At 39.4% G+C, this 18,284-nt stretch overlaps 1 protein-coding gene across 4 annotated transcripts in view; it reads left to right on the top strand.

The window, feature by feature from the left end:
- The window catches only part of ADGRV1 (adhesion G protein-coupled receptor V1), a 593,679-nt gene extending 575,606 nt beyond the window's left edge, over positions 1–18,073 (top strand). For all 4 annotated transcript variants that reach the window (XM_050795448.1, XM_050795446.1, XM_050795449.1 and 1 more), the window contains 3 exons: positions 4,443–4,634; positions 7,127–7,304; positions 17,637–18,073. In XM_050795448.1, coding sequence (XP_050651405.1) covers positions 4,443–4,634; positions 7,127–7,304; positions 17,637–17,755 — 489 coding nt within the window. In that variant the 3' untranslated portion in view covers positions 17,756–18,073. The remainder of the gene's footprint in view (positions 1–4,442; positions 4,635–7,126; positions 7,305–17,636) is intronic.
- Positions 18,074–18,284: the final 211 nt, after the last annotated feature.

Raw genomic sequence — 18,284 nt, 5'->3', positions numbered from 1 at the left:
TTTCTGCTAATGTTCATGATGTCCTTTGCACATGAAACTAATTCACTTATTATCGTACACAATTTAGAATATTATTATTGTTTCCAAAAAAACAAACAACTCTAATTCAAAGGGAAACACATGTTTGTTTGCTTTTCTATCATGGTTAGAGCAGTTACACTTAAAAGTATTTTTAGCAGATAAACCACTGATTTTAAAACATATTTTTTAACAATACAGATTAGATGCCAACCCAAGCAGGGATCATTCGAGTAGAAAGGGGAGAAAGGACTAAATTATAATAGTATTCCAGAAATGGCAGCAGAAATCAAACGCTAGCCTACATACCTTGAGCATTGCCCTCTAATTTCACTTTTATAAAAGTTGTTTGTAATTCTTAGGTCCTGGGTATTTTCTAACAGACTTTTTATGATTATATCAACAGATGTAAGTTTCAGGCCCACATGAAAATTATTGCTTCTACACTCCCAGAAATGTTAGGAACCATGGGAGAATGCCATTTTTCACAAAATGAAGATACTTATTCATGTTTTCTGAAAAATCTTGATGTTAACTCATTTTCTTCTTTAATAAGCTGAATGCCTTGCTTTTATTTTTATGTATTAATTTAATAATTTTAGTAACTATTTAATTGAGATTCTTACTTGCTTCCGAAACATAAGCACCAGGATGAATAGATACAAGAGTCATAATTTAACATATTTTATTGGCTGAGCATAAAGGTCACAATTACCAAGCTTTATAGACACACCATTAGAAGTATACAATAGATCCTTTGTAGAGACCATGAAGGAGAGCTAGTGTAGGCGATGTCAGGAACAGCAATACAAATTTTGAGTTGCTGTCTGTGACAAAAGCAGAGCAATTGTCAAGAATTTGACTGGGTCGCAAAAGAATTTAAAGGGCCAGCAGCTCTTTAAGAATGCACGCATTAGCATTAGCTTTATCCTTACGTAACATTTACTATGAGGCAAGGCATGCCAAATATTAAGCAATCTGCTGAATTCCTCTGAGTCCCTACCCAGTGATTCTATTTTCAAATGAGATAGGTAGGTGAGATATACAAATGAAATCAGGAGGCTTGATTAATGCTGCCCTTTCAGAAATCTACAATGTGAATGGATCACTATTTGTACCCCAGTTTATGCATTTTGCTAAGAAAAAAAGGGAAATAAGTGAAATAGATGGGAAAATATGGTACTTTTTTGGAAAGAAAGAAGTTTCCGTTCTAAAACAAAATGTACATGGCTAATCAGATATGCTTCTGCAATTCTGTTTTCATGTATTAATAGAGCTAGATTTCAGCTTCGCTTAAGTTTTTACCAAGAGAAGAATTTGAGGGCATGGTGTCTTGCACCTGTAATCCCAGCCCTATGGGAGGCCAAGGTGGGCATATCTCATGAGCTCATAAATTCAAGACCAGCCTGGGCAACATGGCAAAACACCATCTGTACAAATAAAAAATAAAAATAGAAAACTAGCCGAGCATGGTGAAACATGCCCGTGGTACCAGCTACAGGGGAGGCTAAGGTAGGAGTATCGCTTGAGCCCAGGAGGCAGGTAGCACCACTGCTGGGATTGCACCACTGCACTCTAACTGAACTCCAGTCTGGGTGACAGAGCAAGACCTTGTCTCAAAAAAAAAAAAAAAAAAAAAAAAAGATTTGTTAGTGAGAGGTCAGTTTTCCTAAATTACATTGACTAAATTTTTTGTGACATTCAGAATTTGCCATGGTCGCTTGCTAGACTTCTAACATGTTCTGTAAATTCTCAGCTTTTAGTAGAATTTGAAGAATGCTTGTGGAAAACCAGTGATGCTTTCAACCATTGGTATGGTTTGGTTCTGTGTTCCCACCCAAATCTCACCTTGGATTGTAATAATCCCCATGTGTCAAGGGCAGGACAAAATGGAAGTAGTTGGATCATGGGGGCAGTTTACCATGCTGTTCTCATGATAGTGAGTGTGTCTCATTAGATCTGATGGTTTCATATGCATCTAGCATTTCTCCTGCTTGCACTCATTCTCTTTCCTGCCTCTCTGTGAAGAGGTGTCTTCTGCCATAATTGTAAGTTTTCTAAGGCCTCCCCAGCTACGTGGAACTGAGTCAATTAAACCTCTTTTCTTTATAAATTACCCAGTCTCAGGTATTTCTTTATAGCAGTGTGAGAACAGACTAATACAGTAAATTGGTACCTCAGAGAGTGGGGTGCTGCTATAAAGCTATCCAAAAATGTGGAAGCGCCCTTGGAACTGGGTAATAGGCAGAAGTTGGAACAGTTTGGAGGGCTCAGAAGAAGACAGGAAAATGTGGAAAAGTGTGGAACTTCCTAGAGATTTGTTGAATAGCTTTGACCAAAATGTTGATAGTGATGAGGACGATGAAGTCCAGGCAGAGGTGGTCTCGGATAGAGACAAGGAACTTGTTGGGAACTGGAGTAAAGGTGACCCTTGCTATGCTTTAACAAAAAGACTGGTATCATTTTACCCCCTCCCTAGAAATCTGTGGAGCTTTTGAACTTGAGAGAGTTAATTTAGATTATCTGGTGGAAGAAATTGCTAAGCAGCAGAGCATTCAAGACGTGACAAAGCATAAAAGTTTGGAAAATTTGCAGCCTGACGATGCAGTAGAAAAGAAAAACCCATTTTCTGGGGAGAAATTAGAGCCACCTGCAGAAATTTGCATAAGTAATGAGAGGCCAAATGTTAATTGCCAAGACAATGGGGAAAATATCTCCAGGGCATGCACCGCAGCCCCTCCCATCACAGGCCCAGAGGCCTGTGAGAGAAAAATGGTATCCTGGACCTGGTCCAGGGCCTCCCTGCTGTGTGCCATGTGTCCTTGCTGCTCCAGTCATGACTAAAAGGGGCCAAGGTACATCTCAGGCTATTGCATCAGAGGGTGCAAGCCCCCAGCCTTGCCAGCTTCCACATGTTGCTGGTCCTGTGGGTATGCAGAAGGCAAGAATTGAGTTTGGGAACCTCTGCCTAGATTTCAGAGGGTATATGGAAATGCCTGGACACCCAGGCAGAAGTTTGCTGCAGGGGTGGAGCCCTCATAAAGAACCTCTGGTAGGGCAGTGCAGAAGGGAAATTGGGGTTGGAGCCCCCACACAGAGTCCCCACTGGGGCACTGCCTCAGTGAGAAAAGGCCCACCATCTTCTAGATCCCAGAATGGTTTATCCACAAACAGTATGCACCATGCACCTGGAAAAGCCACAGACACGCAAAGCCAGCCTGTGAAAGCAGCTGGGAGGGGGTCTGTAATGTGCAAAGCCACAGAGGTGGAGCTGTCCAAGGCCGTGGGAACCCACCTCTTGCATCAGCATGAACCTGGATGTAAGACATAGAGTCAAAGATAATTTTGCAACTTTAAGGATTAATGACTGCCCTATTGGATTTTGGACTTGCATGGAGTCTGTAGCCCCTTTGTTTTGACCAATTACTCACATTCGGAATGGGTGTATTTACACAATGTCTGTATCCCCATTGTATCTAGGAAGCAACTAACTTGCTTTTTGAATTTACAGGCTCAGAGGCGGAAGGGACTTGCCTTGTCTCAGATGAGACTTTGGAGTTGGACTTTTGGATTAATGCTGGAATGAGTTAAGACTTTGGGGGACTGTTGGAAGGACATGATTGTGTTTTGAAATGTGAGGACATGAGATTTGGGAGTGTCCAGGGGTGGAATGATATGGTTTGGCTCTGTGTTCTCCACATCTCACCTTGAATTGTAATAATCCCCACGTGTCAAGGGCAGGACCAGGTGGAAATAATTGGATCATGGAGGCAGTTTCCTCCATGCTGTTCTCATGATAATTAGTGAGTCTCATGAGAAAGTCTCTTGGTTTTATAAGCGTCTGGCATTCCCACCTCCTTGCACTCATAGTTTCTCCTGCCACCCTATGAAGAGGTGCCTTCCACCATGATTACAAGTTTCTTGAGGCCTCCCCAGTCATGTGAAACTGTGAGTCAATTAAACCTCTTTCTTTATAAATTACCCAGTCTTGGCTGGGCACGGTGGCTCACACCTGTAATCCCAGCACTTTGTGAGGCCAAGGTGAGTGGATCACATGAGGTCAGGAGTTCAAGACCAGCCTGGCCAACATAATGAAACTCTGTCTTTACTAAAAACATAAAAATTAGCCAGGTGTGGTGGCACACATCTGAGGTCCCAGCTACTCGGGAGACTGAGGCAGGAGAATCACTTGAACCCAGGAGGCAGAGGTGCAGTGAGCCAAGATTGTGCCACTGCACTCCAACCTGGGTGACAGAATGAAACTCCATCTCAAAAAAAAAAAAAAAAAGAAAGAAAAACAAATTACCCGGTCTTGGGTATTTCTTCATAGCAGCATGAGAATGGACCAATACAACCATGCTTATTCTTCAGCTACAGTAGCAGGACTGCCTTTGACATACTGATGTTCTTTTTTTTTTTTTCAGGGACTTTATGTTTTCGTGGTTTATTTCATTTTACACAACCAAACGTGTTGCCCTATGAAGGCCAGTTACACTGTGGAAATGAATGGGCATCCTGGACCCAGCACAGCCTTTTTCACGCCCGGGAGTGGAATGCCTCCTGCTGGAGGGGAAATCAGCAAGTCCACTCAGAATCTCATCAGTGCTATGGAGGAGGTGTCTGCTCTTGCCCTTTCATTCTCTCTCTGTCTCTGTCTGTCTGTCTCTCTCTCTGTGTGTCTGTGTGTCTGTCTGTCTGTCTGTCTCTCTCTCTCTCTCTCTGTCTCTCTCTGTGTCTCATTGACAGGCTGTCTACCTCGTAAAGAGTACAAGATGAATGACACTAGGTGATTTTTAAATCTTACATACTGACATCTTCTGACCTATAGTACTTGATTTCCTTACTGCAGCATCAGCATTTTAAAACATCCCTGAATTCCTCTGGCCAGGAGGAGATAGTAACAAAGGCCTCAAAAAATTTCTGCAGTGTCCAAGATGTGCTTGGTTACCATTTTTTTATGAGCTCGTATTGCCCTCTTTGTATTAAGGAGCCAAGGAAAACAGTATTTGTGTTTACTTCCTGAAAAATGGCAGGAAATGAAGGTACACCTGTCTGAAAAGGTAACAGTTTATATTAATAGATAGATGGGTGGAGAGATAGGTAGATAGATAGATCAATAGACTGATAACTTACCTGCCCAGAGATAACTTTTGTCCTTTGTAGCAATATGGAAAGTAATTTTACTTATGTTAGGTTAAAGTTAAGGTAAATATTCACAATTCAAGTACTGTATGTATTTTTAGTTTTAATGAGAAATTTTAATATACAGAATTATTAACTAGTAACAGAAACAGAGTAGAAAGGTGGTTATCAAGTGCTGGGGGTGAAAGAAATGAAGGATTTTGATCCAAGGATTTTGATCAAAATTTCAGTTATAAAATGAATTAGTTCAAGTACAGTTTTTAAAAATCAAGCTATATCTTTAGTATCCTTAAATTTTTGGAAATCTAGTATGACTTCTCTATCCCCAAAGTTCTTAAAATAGACTTATTTCATCACAGCAGGTCCAATGGAAACAGGGATTTTTTAGGATCAAGAATTCAGAAATGAATCTTAAAATTTTTTTGAATGGTTGCTCAGTCTAGCATTTGTTTAGATCTGAACTGTCCAATACAATAACCATTAGCTGCATGTGGCTATTTAAATTTAAACTAAAATTAGGCAACATTAAAGAGTCAGTTTATCATTCACCCTCACCACATTTTAAGTGCTCAACAGCCACATGTGTTTGGTAGCTGCCATATTGGAGAACACAGATATAACACATTTGTATCACTGCAGAAAGTTTTATTGGACACTGCTGGTCTAGATGTTCAACTTCCTAGTGAAATTTTTTAAGGTTCATCTTTTCCTCTCAAGTTCATTTCTAAAGTTCTCAGATCGCTGTTCTCAGAAATGAAGTGTCTTTGCTGTCTCTCAGAACACCCTATGTTGGTAGGCAGTAGCTGTTAACAGTCCAATTCTTGGGCCAGAGCCACCACTTGGGTGCTCATTTGGGTGTTGTGCAACAGCAGAGCCTGAAGTGTGCTCTGCATTCCTCAGAGGCTCAGAATTGGCCTTGATTCAGCTGTCAGTGAGGTGCTGTCAGAAACATTCTAAAAAGCCATGCAGAGAAGGGAAAGTATAGGAAAGAAGGATTAAGAGGTTGTTTATCAATAACCTAGAGGGATGTAAATACATTTAATCATTCCAGGATAGAGCTATCTTTTTAATCATTCAATCCAAAACAAGGAGGAATGCTATGAAAGTATTTTTCTCAATTTAGTATGTCCTTATAGATACCTACTATATTTAAAATCCTGTGTGGCATTTTAGATAAAGGATTAGGAGGATTCGTCTCCATTTCTTATATTTTTTAACAGAGTTTTCTTTGTACACATCTTCCCAAAAAATGTATTTATTGGGTTAAAAATTAGTTTTCATTCCCCACACGTGACAACATAGAAATCTATAAGTAATTCAAATAGAGACATTGTTTAGAATCACAGATTAAATTGTCTCAGGGAGAGACATAATTTTTAAAGAATAAAGATAAAATTAAAGTTGTTTTGTTTTTGTTTTTGTTTTTTTAGTAGAGATAGGGTGTCTCTCTGTCACCCAGGCTGGAGCATAGTGGCATGATCATAGCCCACTGCAGCCTCGAAGTTCTGAACTCAAGTGAGTCTCCCACCTCAGCCTCCTGAGTAGCTGGGAATACAGGTGCACACCACCACACCCAACTAATTTTTTACATTTTAAAATTTTTTGTAGATATGGAGGTCTCACCATCTTGTCCAGGCGGGTCTCTAACTCCTGGGATCAAGCAATCCTCCCACCAAAATTTAAGGCCAGGTATGGTGGTTCACACCCGTAATCATAGCACTTTGAGAAGTTGAGGCAGGATCTCTTGAGCCCAGGAGTTTGAGACCAGCCTGAGCAATGTAATGAGACTCCATCTCTACCAAAAAAAAATTATAAATAAGTAAAGGTCTAGTTTCAAAATAGTGCCACCACCCTTTAACAAGGTCTTTGTAAGGAAAGGCAGAGATCAATTGTTCATATGGGTTTCATAGTGAATGTGTATGCATTCATATTATGATTTCTTTTTCCCCCACCCCAATCCAAAAAGGTGCCACCTGACTGGGAGAGAGCATCCTTCCAACAGGCCAGTCAGGCCAGCCCTGATTTAAAGCCAAGTCCACAAAATGGAGCCACGTTCCCATCCTCTGGAGGATATGGCCAGGGGTCACTGATAGCTGATGAGGAGTCCCAGGAGTTTGATGATTTGATATTTGCATTGAAAACTGGTATGTATGAACCCGTGAACCACATTACAAGTAGGCACTCTTGCTATGTTAGAATTTATATTTTCTTCCCATGAAGTTGCAAAGTACTATCAGTCACCCTTAGCACATCCTGATTCTCATGACCCATTCCTAATCCCGGGAAAACTCTAGGATATTTTGTTCTTGGCACAAAATATAAGACAACCTAAAAATAATTTACAACTTGCTTTCAAAAAAGGCATACTCTAACTAAATGTAAATATCCCTGTCCTGGAATCTTGCTAGAACACCAAGATACTATTAAGTTTGCTATAGACAGTTGATAGGGATCTCACTGAGGGAGTTTTGCCTCTGGCCTGCCAAAGAGACCTTCTTATGGAGTTCCTTTGAAGCAGAAACTTTCAAAGGCAACATAATGAGCATGGTATAGTTCTATAATTTCCAAGGGCTATCACATATAATAATTCTTTGACCCTCCTATATATTCAGTCCCACTCAACTTTGAGACCCCAGTGAATAGTTCTTACAGAATGAGAGGAAAACAGTCCTAAAGGTCCCAACTCATCAGCATATGATGCTGGAAACAGGCTAAGGCAATAAAAGACCATGAAACCGCCTGATTAAAGGTCACACGCTCCTGGGTGAAACAGTTAGTGGATATCATTCTTTCCTGTGTGTCTAAATGATAGCTGCATTCATAATAGAAATATAGTGGATATTTTATTGGGGAAATTCTATTTTGAACATTAAAAGAAAACCGTAAACTAATTGGAGTTGTTTTCAAATCAAATATGCAGTTTAAAAATTGCTTCTCCTCAGAAAAATTTTGAACTGACACCTATAAAAATCACAGTGCATTTTAATTTCTAGATATCCACATGAGCAAGAAGATATGTCCATGCCCGTTTGAAGTTATTAAAATATTTATTCGAAAGTGCATTTTACTATCTTATAGTTTTATTGTTTGGCTCTAAAGTATATTGCTTTGCTAAAACATTTTTCTTCATTATTTTGAAGTTAAAAGTTTACATTATATCTTGAAAATACTCCAAAATGCCTAAGAATAACAGCATATTTTCACGTATCATATTTTACAACCTTCCCAAGGTTGCATAGTTAAGAAATGGCGGCGGAGCAAAGCAGCAGAGGCAGGCCACCTGACCCTGAGACCATGCTCTCAGTCACTGTGCCACAACCGCCTCGCAAGTGCTTTGTTAAGAATGGCAAATCCGATCTGTATTAGTCCATTCTCACACTGTTATGAAGAAATACCACAGACTGGGCAATTTATAAAGGAAAGGGGTTTAATTGACTGACATGGCTGGGGAGGCTTCAGGAAACGTACAATCATGGCGGAAGGCAAAGGAGAAGCAGGCACCTTCTTCACAGGGTGGCAGGACAGAATGAGTGCAAGCAGGGGAAATGCCAGACACTTGTAAAACCATCAGATCTTGTGAGACTCACTCACTATCACAAGAATAGCATAGGGTAAACCGCCCCCATGATCCAATTGCCTCCACCTGGTCCTGCCATCCACACGTGGAGAATATAGGGCTAGAATTACAATTATAATTGAATTGTACAATTACAATTGAATCTTACAGTTCAAGATGAGATTTTGGGTGGGGACACAGCCAAATCATATCACTATAGAAAGGAATAAGAACTCAACCCTATACTCAGATTAGTGCTTAGAATAACCTTTGCTAGATATTGTTGAATGCTGAGTGAGTGGATGAATTTGAACAATGAAGCTTAGAGTTTGCTAGGAAAAATAGGCATTCACACAAACATGACATAAGAAAGAATAAAGTAATGGAGAGAGTTATAAATGACAGAGGAGATGAAGAGGTAACAGAAAATTCTCTATGAATTCTTGAAGGATGTACAGGTTTTAAACAAGTAAAGAATGGAGGAAAGGGCATTAGGAACTGAGAGAATAGAATTAGCAGGAGCCCAGAGGCTTAATGGCATGTGGCCTCTTTTAGAACCAGTGCTGCTGTGGCAGGGGCAGAGAGTGAGAGAAGCCAGGCAGCAGAAGGCAGGCCTGACAGGTAGCTTGCCGGCACCATCGATTGTCTACTAGAGTTCCCCAGCTGGGTTTCAGCAAATACCCGCCCTTAGCTATTCATAGTCATTCCTCAGTGGGAGGATCCCTGACCCAGTATATTTGAGAAATTGCAGAGATTCACAATTCACATTAGCATTTTAGCAGCTCTGAAATGTTCCAGACAAAGGAAACCCATTTTGCTTAATTTAACCTGGTCTTTCCAGAACACTAGCAATACATTCATTTTGGGGGAGCAGAACACTCACTGATAACTTTGCGTCATATTAAAATGCTATTCGGACGCCATGGTAAGGAGTGAGAGTTTTATAGAGTATAGTGAGCCATGTAGGCTTTGGAGAAAAGGAATGGCATGTTCCTATTGGTTTTGAGGCAAAATAACTCTTATGAAAGTATGAAGAAATAAATTTAGAAGCAACATCACAAAGGCTGGGAGGTTATTACAGTGTTCCAAAAGAATGAGGTTAAGGCCTCAAATCTGGAGAGTGGAAATAAAAATGAGAAGACGAGCTTCCCAACAAGAGGAATGCTGAGGAAAAACTGAGGGACAATCTTCCAAAGCTCATGCTTCTCACCATGATGGCTGACTGAAGGAAAAGTATATAGAGCATTTGTTTGTTTATGCTAATAAACAAATAGATTTGGTTCAGCCAACATGCAGGAGAAAACTGATAAGTTTAGATGTCGACATCAGGCCTGGTGGCTCCTAAATATTCAGGTTTGGATCTTAAGTGAGGGACCAGGGTAAAAGGGAATGATTTGAAATGCATCAGCACAGAGACTATATTTGAAGCTATGGAGATGAAAAAAGGTTGATCTGGGAGAATGGAAGGAGAGAGAAGAAAGGAAAAGAGATGAGGAAGTCAGGGGAGAAGAAGGAAGGGAAACAATATTGTAGATAATACCAACATTTAAAGAGTGAATTAGAAGACAGTCTCACAAAGAAACTGTAGCAAGTTCAGAAAGAAAACCAAAGAGGAAGGAGTTTCAGGAAGTAAGAAATGATTGGCTGGATAAAACGTTCCTTAAAGTCAGGGCTGAAAAGGGACTTTCAGACTACAAGTTGTTCTCAGGGCAGATTATGTCCTCACTGCTACAGTGTCATCAGTTGTTGAAGTTATGACACCGGAAACATAAAGTGAATTCTTGGAACATAATTAAATTAGATCTATATTACATTACATCTTATATTTATATAACAACTATGAAGTGCATTCGGTTCTAGAATGTAAGGAATGTCTTGCTTACTTATAGATTTGGTTCAGCATTCCTTTAGAGTTCCCTGAACTCACTAGGAAATAAATACTTTAAAAGACCAAAATAAAAATCTCTAACACTTGGTTCCCTATATTTTTAGAAAAAGTACTGTAGTAATCAAGTATCAGCCACTGGACACTTTCCCTTCTAGAATATGGTCAAATAAAGGATCAGTCTACATGCCATTCCATCTACAGCAGTTATAATTGACTCATAAGGCCAGATTCAGCCCAACAAAGTGCTTTGCTTGATCCATATAACATCTTAACATTTTTTAAGCCAATATTAAAATTTTAGAGCTATTTTCTAAAAATGTAGAATTTCTAGAAAAATCTAGCAAGAGTCTTTGAAGTCGAGCACAGCACTGCTTGCTTGGAACTGAGTAGTAGCAGCCCCTTTGGACATGAGCTCTTCCATTTTCTAGTGCCTACTGGGCCCATGTCACTGGTTTATGAAAACCTCCTTGGCCGCTAGGACATTTGAGTTTTCAAACCTTGATCTGTCTCAGGTCCACCTTCACTATGGCCCACTCCAAGTCAAGTACTGAAACAGTGGGTCTTCCATGTCTCTTTCATTTGAACCCCTAAACAACTTGTCAAAGCTATGGAGCCTTTTGCATATGTTTAAAAAGTTTTTCACAATCAGTTTAAATAGTATCAAATAATGTAATTTCCACCGTATCATACATTTTGGTGTTTGAAAATAAAAATTTTACATTATTTTTTTAAACTATCCCAAAGGCTCTTTGCTAACTACCTTAGCAATGTAATATCTAGTTATTCATTCTTTAAATATATGAACAGGCTTTTTTTTATAATTGGAAATTTGACATCACTTTCTTTTCTCCTTGAACTTATATTTCCATTCTACTTTCTCCATGGAATTTTATCCTACTATAATATATTTCATACTTACAATTCATTTTACTCATATTTCTCTCCAACAGAACATATTTTTAAATTAGAACTTAATTTTTTTCTGTGGCCATAAGACTCTAAGGTGTTCAAAATTTCTTTTATACTGTGACCATCACAATTATTCCTAGTGTACAGTTCAACATATCAACATGAGTAACAGAAACGTCTGTTTTGGTAAATGATTGTCAAAAATGAAAAAGACTAATCAGAATAATAGATATGGAAATTCAAGATCTGGGAATGTATTCCTTTAAAGCTGTCCTTCCCATACCACCTTGTACTCCTTGAAAAGGAATCATGTACCACAAGTTAAAGGAATCCCAGCCTGAAGACTTCTACTGCAGGTGCTTTACATCCTGCAGAGGCATTGACCTGGAGTGATGTGCAGCATTACATTATGAGGAGGGGCGGCCAGCTCCCACATTCACCACTGACTTTAGCCAAATCGTTAACCACCTCTTCTCACCTATAAAAATCCTACATTGCAAAGATTTCCATATTCTCAAATAACAGTTTCTACCATGTATCTGATAATTTTCTACTTGAGATTATGTGACAGTGAGCCACCAATTTCTGCCCATGTCCTAGGCTTTCTGGCAGGCCTCCAATCTCTCCTTACATCTGCAACCAACCTTAGAGAACACTGTAAATTTAAGGCAAAAATGGGCCTTTGGCATTCAACAGCCATTCTTTTTAACCTCCTCCTTTCTTAGCTATAGCATCATTCATAATAAAGTTTTCTATAAACAGGTAAAAGATAAAAGCTTTTTCTGTGGTTTTTACATCTTAATAGAAAACTCTTAAAAACCAAAACCTACAAGGTGGAAAAAAGTTCATTTTTAATTGTGGGACTTCAGGCACTGTGGTAGTATCAGATGAAAAGTTATTTGTCTATCCTTCTCAAATTGTACCACCTGTTAATCAGGTTTGTTCTATGTACTTCCCTTACCCTAATATCCTGCACTAAAATATGTGTCGGAGAGTATGTAGGAATCAAGACAGAGGTTAATAAGTCACAAATGAGCAAGTAGGTCACAAGAATAGGAAGCATGGTCCATCCAATGCAAATTCCACATAGAAGCAGGAAGGGTGGCCAGATGAACATGTAGAAATAAGAATCTGGCCTAGTCCTGGGCCAGAGTTTATGTTCTGAAAAACCGGGATTCATCTCAGTATCCCTGGATATGTAACAGTGCTGAGTATCTCAGTTGATGTTCCATATTGGATGGATGGATGGATGGGATTCAGGAAGAGTGACTAGGCCTTTCAATAGCCACTGATACTATTTCCTGTGCCCTTTTAATCTCCCTTAGAATTCATCATCTTTCAGTTAGGAATAATGTTCAGATATTCAAGCACATACTAAAATGCTTGTATTAATTCAGTAGGTAGAATGCCTTTACTGAGTGCAATAGAGAGAATTTAATGTCAGAATGCCATAATAAGGGGCAAGCAGGAGAGCTAACACTCTTTAGCTAAGACATTCTCTTTTTAATTATGTTAAGATTAACCGTGAGAAAGACTATATCTCTAAAAGAGAAAGCTTAAGTAGTCAGTTTCCAGATTAAAAAACATCATCACTTCTTTACAAGCATTTACAAATGTGTCAGCAAACTCCAAATTCATGTTTAATAGCTGCAAATGAATTCTGATGTGAGCAAGACAATGTTTTTGAAGCCACTGTGTTAGTGCATACTTAGTTGCATACTTCAAACTTATATTAAAGGCAAGTATATTAAAATTGTTTGATCTAAAGTAGAAACCCTGGCCCATAAACCAGTCATGGACTTCTTTTTCAATCTAATTTTAGCCATATTACATTTTTTAAAATTTAGAAAAAAACACTATTGACATTTCTAATTTTTAAGTTAAAATATTTGACTTTCTATGAGAAATCCACATTTCACTCTAAAAAAAGATGACATAATGTCTTTCAATTATTTGTTCTTGAAGTACATCAGCACTTCCACAGGCAAGTGAGACACTGAGTTCTAGACTAGTGGTATCCTGATTATTATTTTTTTGTTTGTTTGTTTGTTTTAATAGAGCTATGTAATGTATCATCAGTGTCCCCAAGACTTTAGGAGAATGGGGACAGTCACCCTGGGACAGCCTCCATTTTAGGGAAGAGGAGAAAGTTCCAAGCAAACTAGTACAGAGACTCAGGGTGAGGGTAGGATGGAAAGGAATGTCTCTATTTACGTTCTTAACAAGGTGTGCCTTGAGTACTGGCATTTCTGTGTTGATCCCAAGTTGACAAGATTCCTGAAAATGTCAAGCTTAGAACATATTGGGCTTAGAAAGGAGTCTTTCTTCAGCGGGGGCTTCTCCCAGAATGACTAACCTGATTCCCCACCATCCCCAGCCCCCTGGCTTCCTGGTGTTATCCGAGGCCGATGACATCAATGTCATGGTAAACATTTCCCTATCAGAAACCTAGACATGATTTATTTTTCAGTTAGAAGAAAATAGATGACAAGTCCTTGAACACAAATGAAAACATTCAGAATCAAGGCCCAAAATACTCAAACCTCTCCAAGAACTCATCAATAAATTTCTCTTTGCAAGGTATCACATCAAACCACAATGACTTATTTAACTTCAAGAAATTCTGCAGCCCAGTGTAGTAAACAAAGTTAGGTGAGAATCAAAATGGAAAAGTGGAATTTTGAAAGATTTTGATTTTTTTCCTCAGAAAAAGATGGAAGGGGTGTGGTCTTTAGATCATTGTCACATTGATCATTGTCACAGAGGCCACTCAACTAGCACCTCTCATCCTCACTCAGTCCCTGCATCTGTAAAACAGGACTGATAGTCACCCTATCCTAACCAAAGTATATTAAAATGTTAAGAAAGGTGAAGCTCATGATGAATGTAAATTATTAGTTTTAGTTCCTTTATGATTGCCTGTTCTATCGACCAAAGGAAAGTGTCCCTGTTACCACAGTCGCTGGATTTTTCTTAAACTTTTGGTTTGAAATTTAAGCATGGAAACACCTTTCAGAAAATCAGGATACTTACTGCAAACTACCCGCCTATATCATTTAATGAATTGCAAAGAGATGGGAGACCTGGTTTGTGCTCCCAGGTCTCAGCTTGTTATACTTGTGTGTAATATATGCCTTTTCTGAGTCTCAGTGAGGGATGAGAATTTGGATATTTGTGCATTTCTTTGAACTGGGAAGAAACTGCAAAAGATGATGAGGTGGGTCAGGTAGATGTGGTGACTCAAGAGGAGTCTAGAACTTGCTTACATATCTTGAGTTGCTAAACAAGCTCAGCATGCTTGCAGTAAGGTAGAGCTTGTCTTTCTAGTGTGCTTTGTCCCAGGTGTCATCACACGCTTTATGATGATATTCCTAGTGGGATCTAGAGTGGGCAGACACTGAAATCACTGGGAGTTGGTACTAGTTAAACGATTTGGCCTCAGTCTTCCCTGAGGCCAATCTTGGGGTCCTCTCTGTTCCTCCCTAGTGCTTCCATATTTAGCTCTTCCTTGCTACAGGCTCCAGGGCCTTAGTAACCTCCTTATAGAATGGCCACTATCTTACAATTCACTGAGGTTCTTCCAAATAACACAGTTCTCCTGTTCACAGCAGAGAAACGTGGGCCATTTGTCCTTCGAAGGCCTGGAAGTAGACACAAATGTTACCTTCAGGGGCCAAGCATTATTTATGGTATTCCATAAATGATTGAAGAGGGCTGGGTGAAAACAGAGACAAACTGAAGGACTGCCTGGTCCATGGGTTTTTTTGTTGTTGTTTTTTGTTTGTTTTGTAATGCAGAAATGCAGGCCCAGTGTTGCCTGATCTTCTGGTTGTTTTTTTGTTTTGTTTTGGTTTTTGTTTGTTTTGGTTTTTGTTTTTTCAAGAGAAACCAGAAATCTGATTTTTTTATGTGAAATTGTTAAATTTTAGCAACTTACTAAATTTTTAAAAATACATTGTCATTGGCAATATTCTGTTTCTTGAAGAAAAGAGTTTATGGGTGTTTGTTAAGCATTTTACTTTATGGCTTATGTATACATTATAGATAGGAGTATTATTAAATTTATCATCGAAACCTGGGCAGTGTGAGAGAATAAAGGGGACGTGATTAATGATTTTGTCAGGGATGAGAACTTTTCACATTTTATGTCCTCCAGCTCCCTATTTTAATAAGATGGAAAAATAAGTATCTGTAAAAAGGTATAGAGATGGGCCTTGATGGACAGGCAGGAAGACACTCAGGCTGGAATTAACATGCTGCATTCAGGGCATCAGGAGACCTGATCAGTTTCAGAGAAAGCTCTCCAAAAGGCAATGGTTGGGATGCATCTATTTGATAGGCTAGAGACAGATTAAGGACTGATTTGAGAGCCAAAGCAGAAGGTTCCCAACTCAGTGCAACTGGCAATAGGAACTAACATTTGTTCTTGAGAAGGAGAGGGCAGCGGAATACAGAACAGACCAGAGGAACAGAACAGGAGATGAGATGGAACAGGCAGGTTCACGACTTAGGATGCAGAGCACAGTTTATTACTACATTCAGCAGACATTTACTGAACACCTACAGTGTACTGAGCTAGGAGACGAAGATAGGAAGGACATAATCCAGTGGGGGAGTCAGAAATTTTAAAAGAGAATCATCCTGTTTCAAGGGGTAGCAGGGTTGATACTGGTAGGAAGAGTGGAGGCAGCCACATGAAGGAGGTGGGAAGTGAGAAGAGCATCCCAGGCAGAGGTGCCAAAATAAGAATGTGGTGTGAAAAGGCAGTGACCTGCTGCTCCATGTCCTGAGCTTGGAAACCCTAGTGAGACATTAGGAGAGAATGCAGGCAAGAGGATCCTGCAGGCCTTGAGGCAGGGCAGAAGACAAGGCCTCCAGAAATGAGGCAGCAGGAGGAAATGTATGAGAAAGCAGAAGAGGTCTAGAAAGAGCCAGCAGATCAGAGGATGAGATGGGCAAGTACCATGTCACAGAAGCAAAGGGAGGAAGTGGAGTTTCAACAGTGGCCTTTAACAGAGAGAGTGCAAAGGTCAGAGACCCAGAAGAAGGGCTTGGCTAGAAGGTCACTAGTAGGCTCTGGCTTCCATCTCCAGACAGGCTAAGATTAAGCTAATTCACCATTTTCCCACAACTATCAACTCTGCAGAATTGCCTTTTCTTCATCTCAGAAAGGGAAATCCCAGCTGCCTAAGCAACCGGCTTTTCACTTTCCTCCTTGTTTGCAGAGTCTAGTGGGGCTGGCCCTGGTAAGCTCTGGTGATTCATCCAGCACGCCCTATGACCACATCCCCATTGTGTGTGTGTGTAGAGAGGATGAGAGTTAGTGTGTTCCTCTGAACTGTATTACAAAAGAAAAGAACATTGTTCTCTAGAAATATGAAAGAAAAAGAAAAGAACAAGCTGTTACTCTAGCATAGTTTTAAGTTTTCTCAATTATCTGAGTTGTAAAAAACAAAACAACAAAAAAACAAAACAAAGTAGCAAATAGTGGAGCTTCCTCAAAACAGATTCTGAGCACTGTCAGTAGTTAACTGCTGTGGTGGAATTCCCGTGTGGATCTATTTTGGCACTGTGTTATGTAATTATTTTTATCTTAGGATCAGATCTGAATCATTCAGAGCCAATGTCTTCAGGGCACTGGTGTGACTCCAGGTGTTCTCACATACCTGTCTTTCTTCTCAGATCACTGCCCAACACTGAATCTCAAGTGATGGACCTCAGTGCATATGAGCTCGGGGCCTATATGTTTTGTAACAGCAAATCCTACCCCACTGGTGAAAAAGTCTAATAACCTGACTGGTTTTCTATTTGGATGAGACCCCCATTGAGAGATTATATTCTGATAGTAGGTTACACCTGTCCACCATGTGGAAACAAACAATAAAGATTGAGAACCCAAATGTGTGTCTTTAGAAATTAATCTGTACATTTTAAAAAACTCTCAAAGGAAACGTAAAAGATAGTTTCATAATTGTTAGGTATTAATAATATCTATTCTAAATGCATAGCTTATTTTTTACTAATATAATAGAAATAAAAAGAATTGACCTAATGTAAATTGATTCTTAAGAATGCACTGCATTAATAGTTTGGATTTTTGTGTTCATTCTATTTCTGTGGCAGGTGCTGGTCTCAGTGTCAGTGACAATGAATCTGGTCAAGGCAGCCAGGAGGGGGGCACCTTGACTGACTCCCAGATCGTGGAGCTCAGGAGGATACCCATCGCCGACACTCACCTCTAGCACCTCACTAACCATTCGACTGAGCCCACTTTCATATTTGTATCAGCTTTTGTGCTAAAACTCTCTAAGTACATCCACCTGTGTAATAGGAACCTGTGAATTGTACTGGATGATTAACACAAAAGTGACTGTTGTATTTGGAGTATAAATTACTGATTGTGTGTGACCTGAAAATTCACTGCTATAAGAAAGATGGAGTCAGTTTGTATCAGTTAATAGGATGTTCATATTCCAAGAATGTTAGTTGTTTTTTTAAATCATTCCTATATGGCTAACATTGTTTAATGAAAGTAATGCTCAATAAAGCAATAGAATCTATTTGGTATCATCCAGCTTCATTATTCATAAAGAAACATTGTGCATAGGCAAAAAAAGCTAACTCTATATGTAGATGATGACAGGCACCCTGTGCCATCTTGCATGAATCCAGGTGATCCAGAATCAAGACTTCATTGCAGCTAGAAGACTTTAGTTCCTGAAAACTGTAAACTGGTCTGTCTGTTGATGATCCTGCACCTAAATGTTGATG

Source organism: Macaca thibetana, chromosome 6, assembly GCF_024542745.1.
Source record: "Macaca thibetana thibetana isolate TM-01 chromosome 6, ASM2454274v1, whole genome shotgun sequence".
NCBI lineage: Eukaryota > Metazoa > Chordata > Mammalia > Primates > Cercopithecidae > Macaca > Macaca thibetana.
The sequence above is the reverse complement of the archived record's forward strand: the minus strand, read 5'-3'. Positions and strand labels throughout refer to the sequence as shown.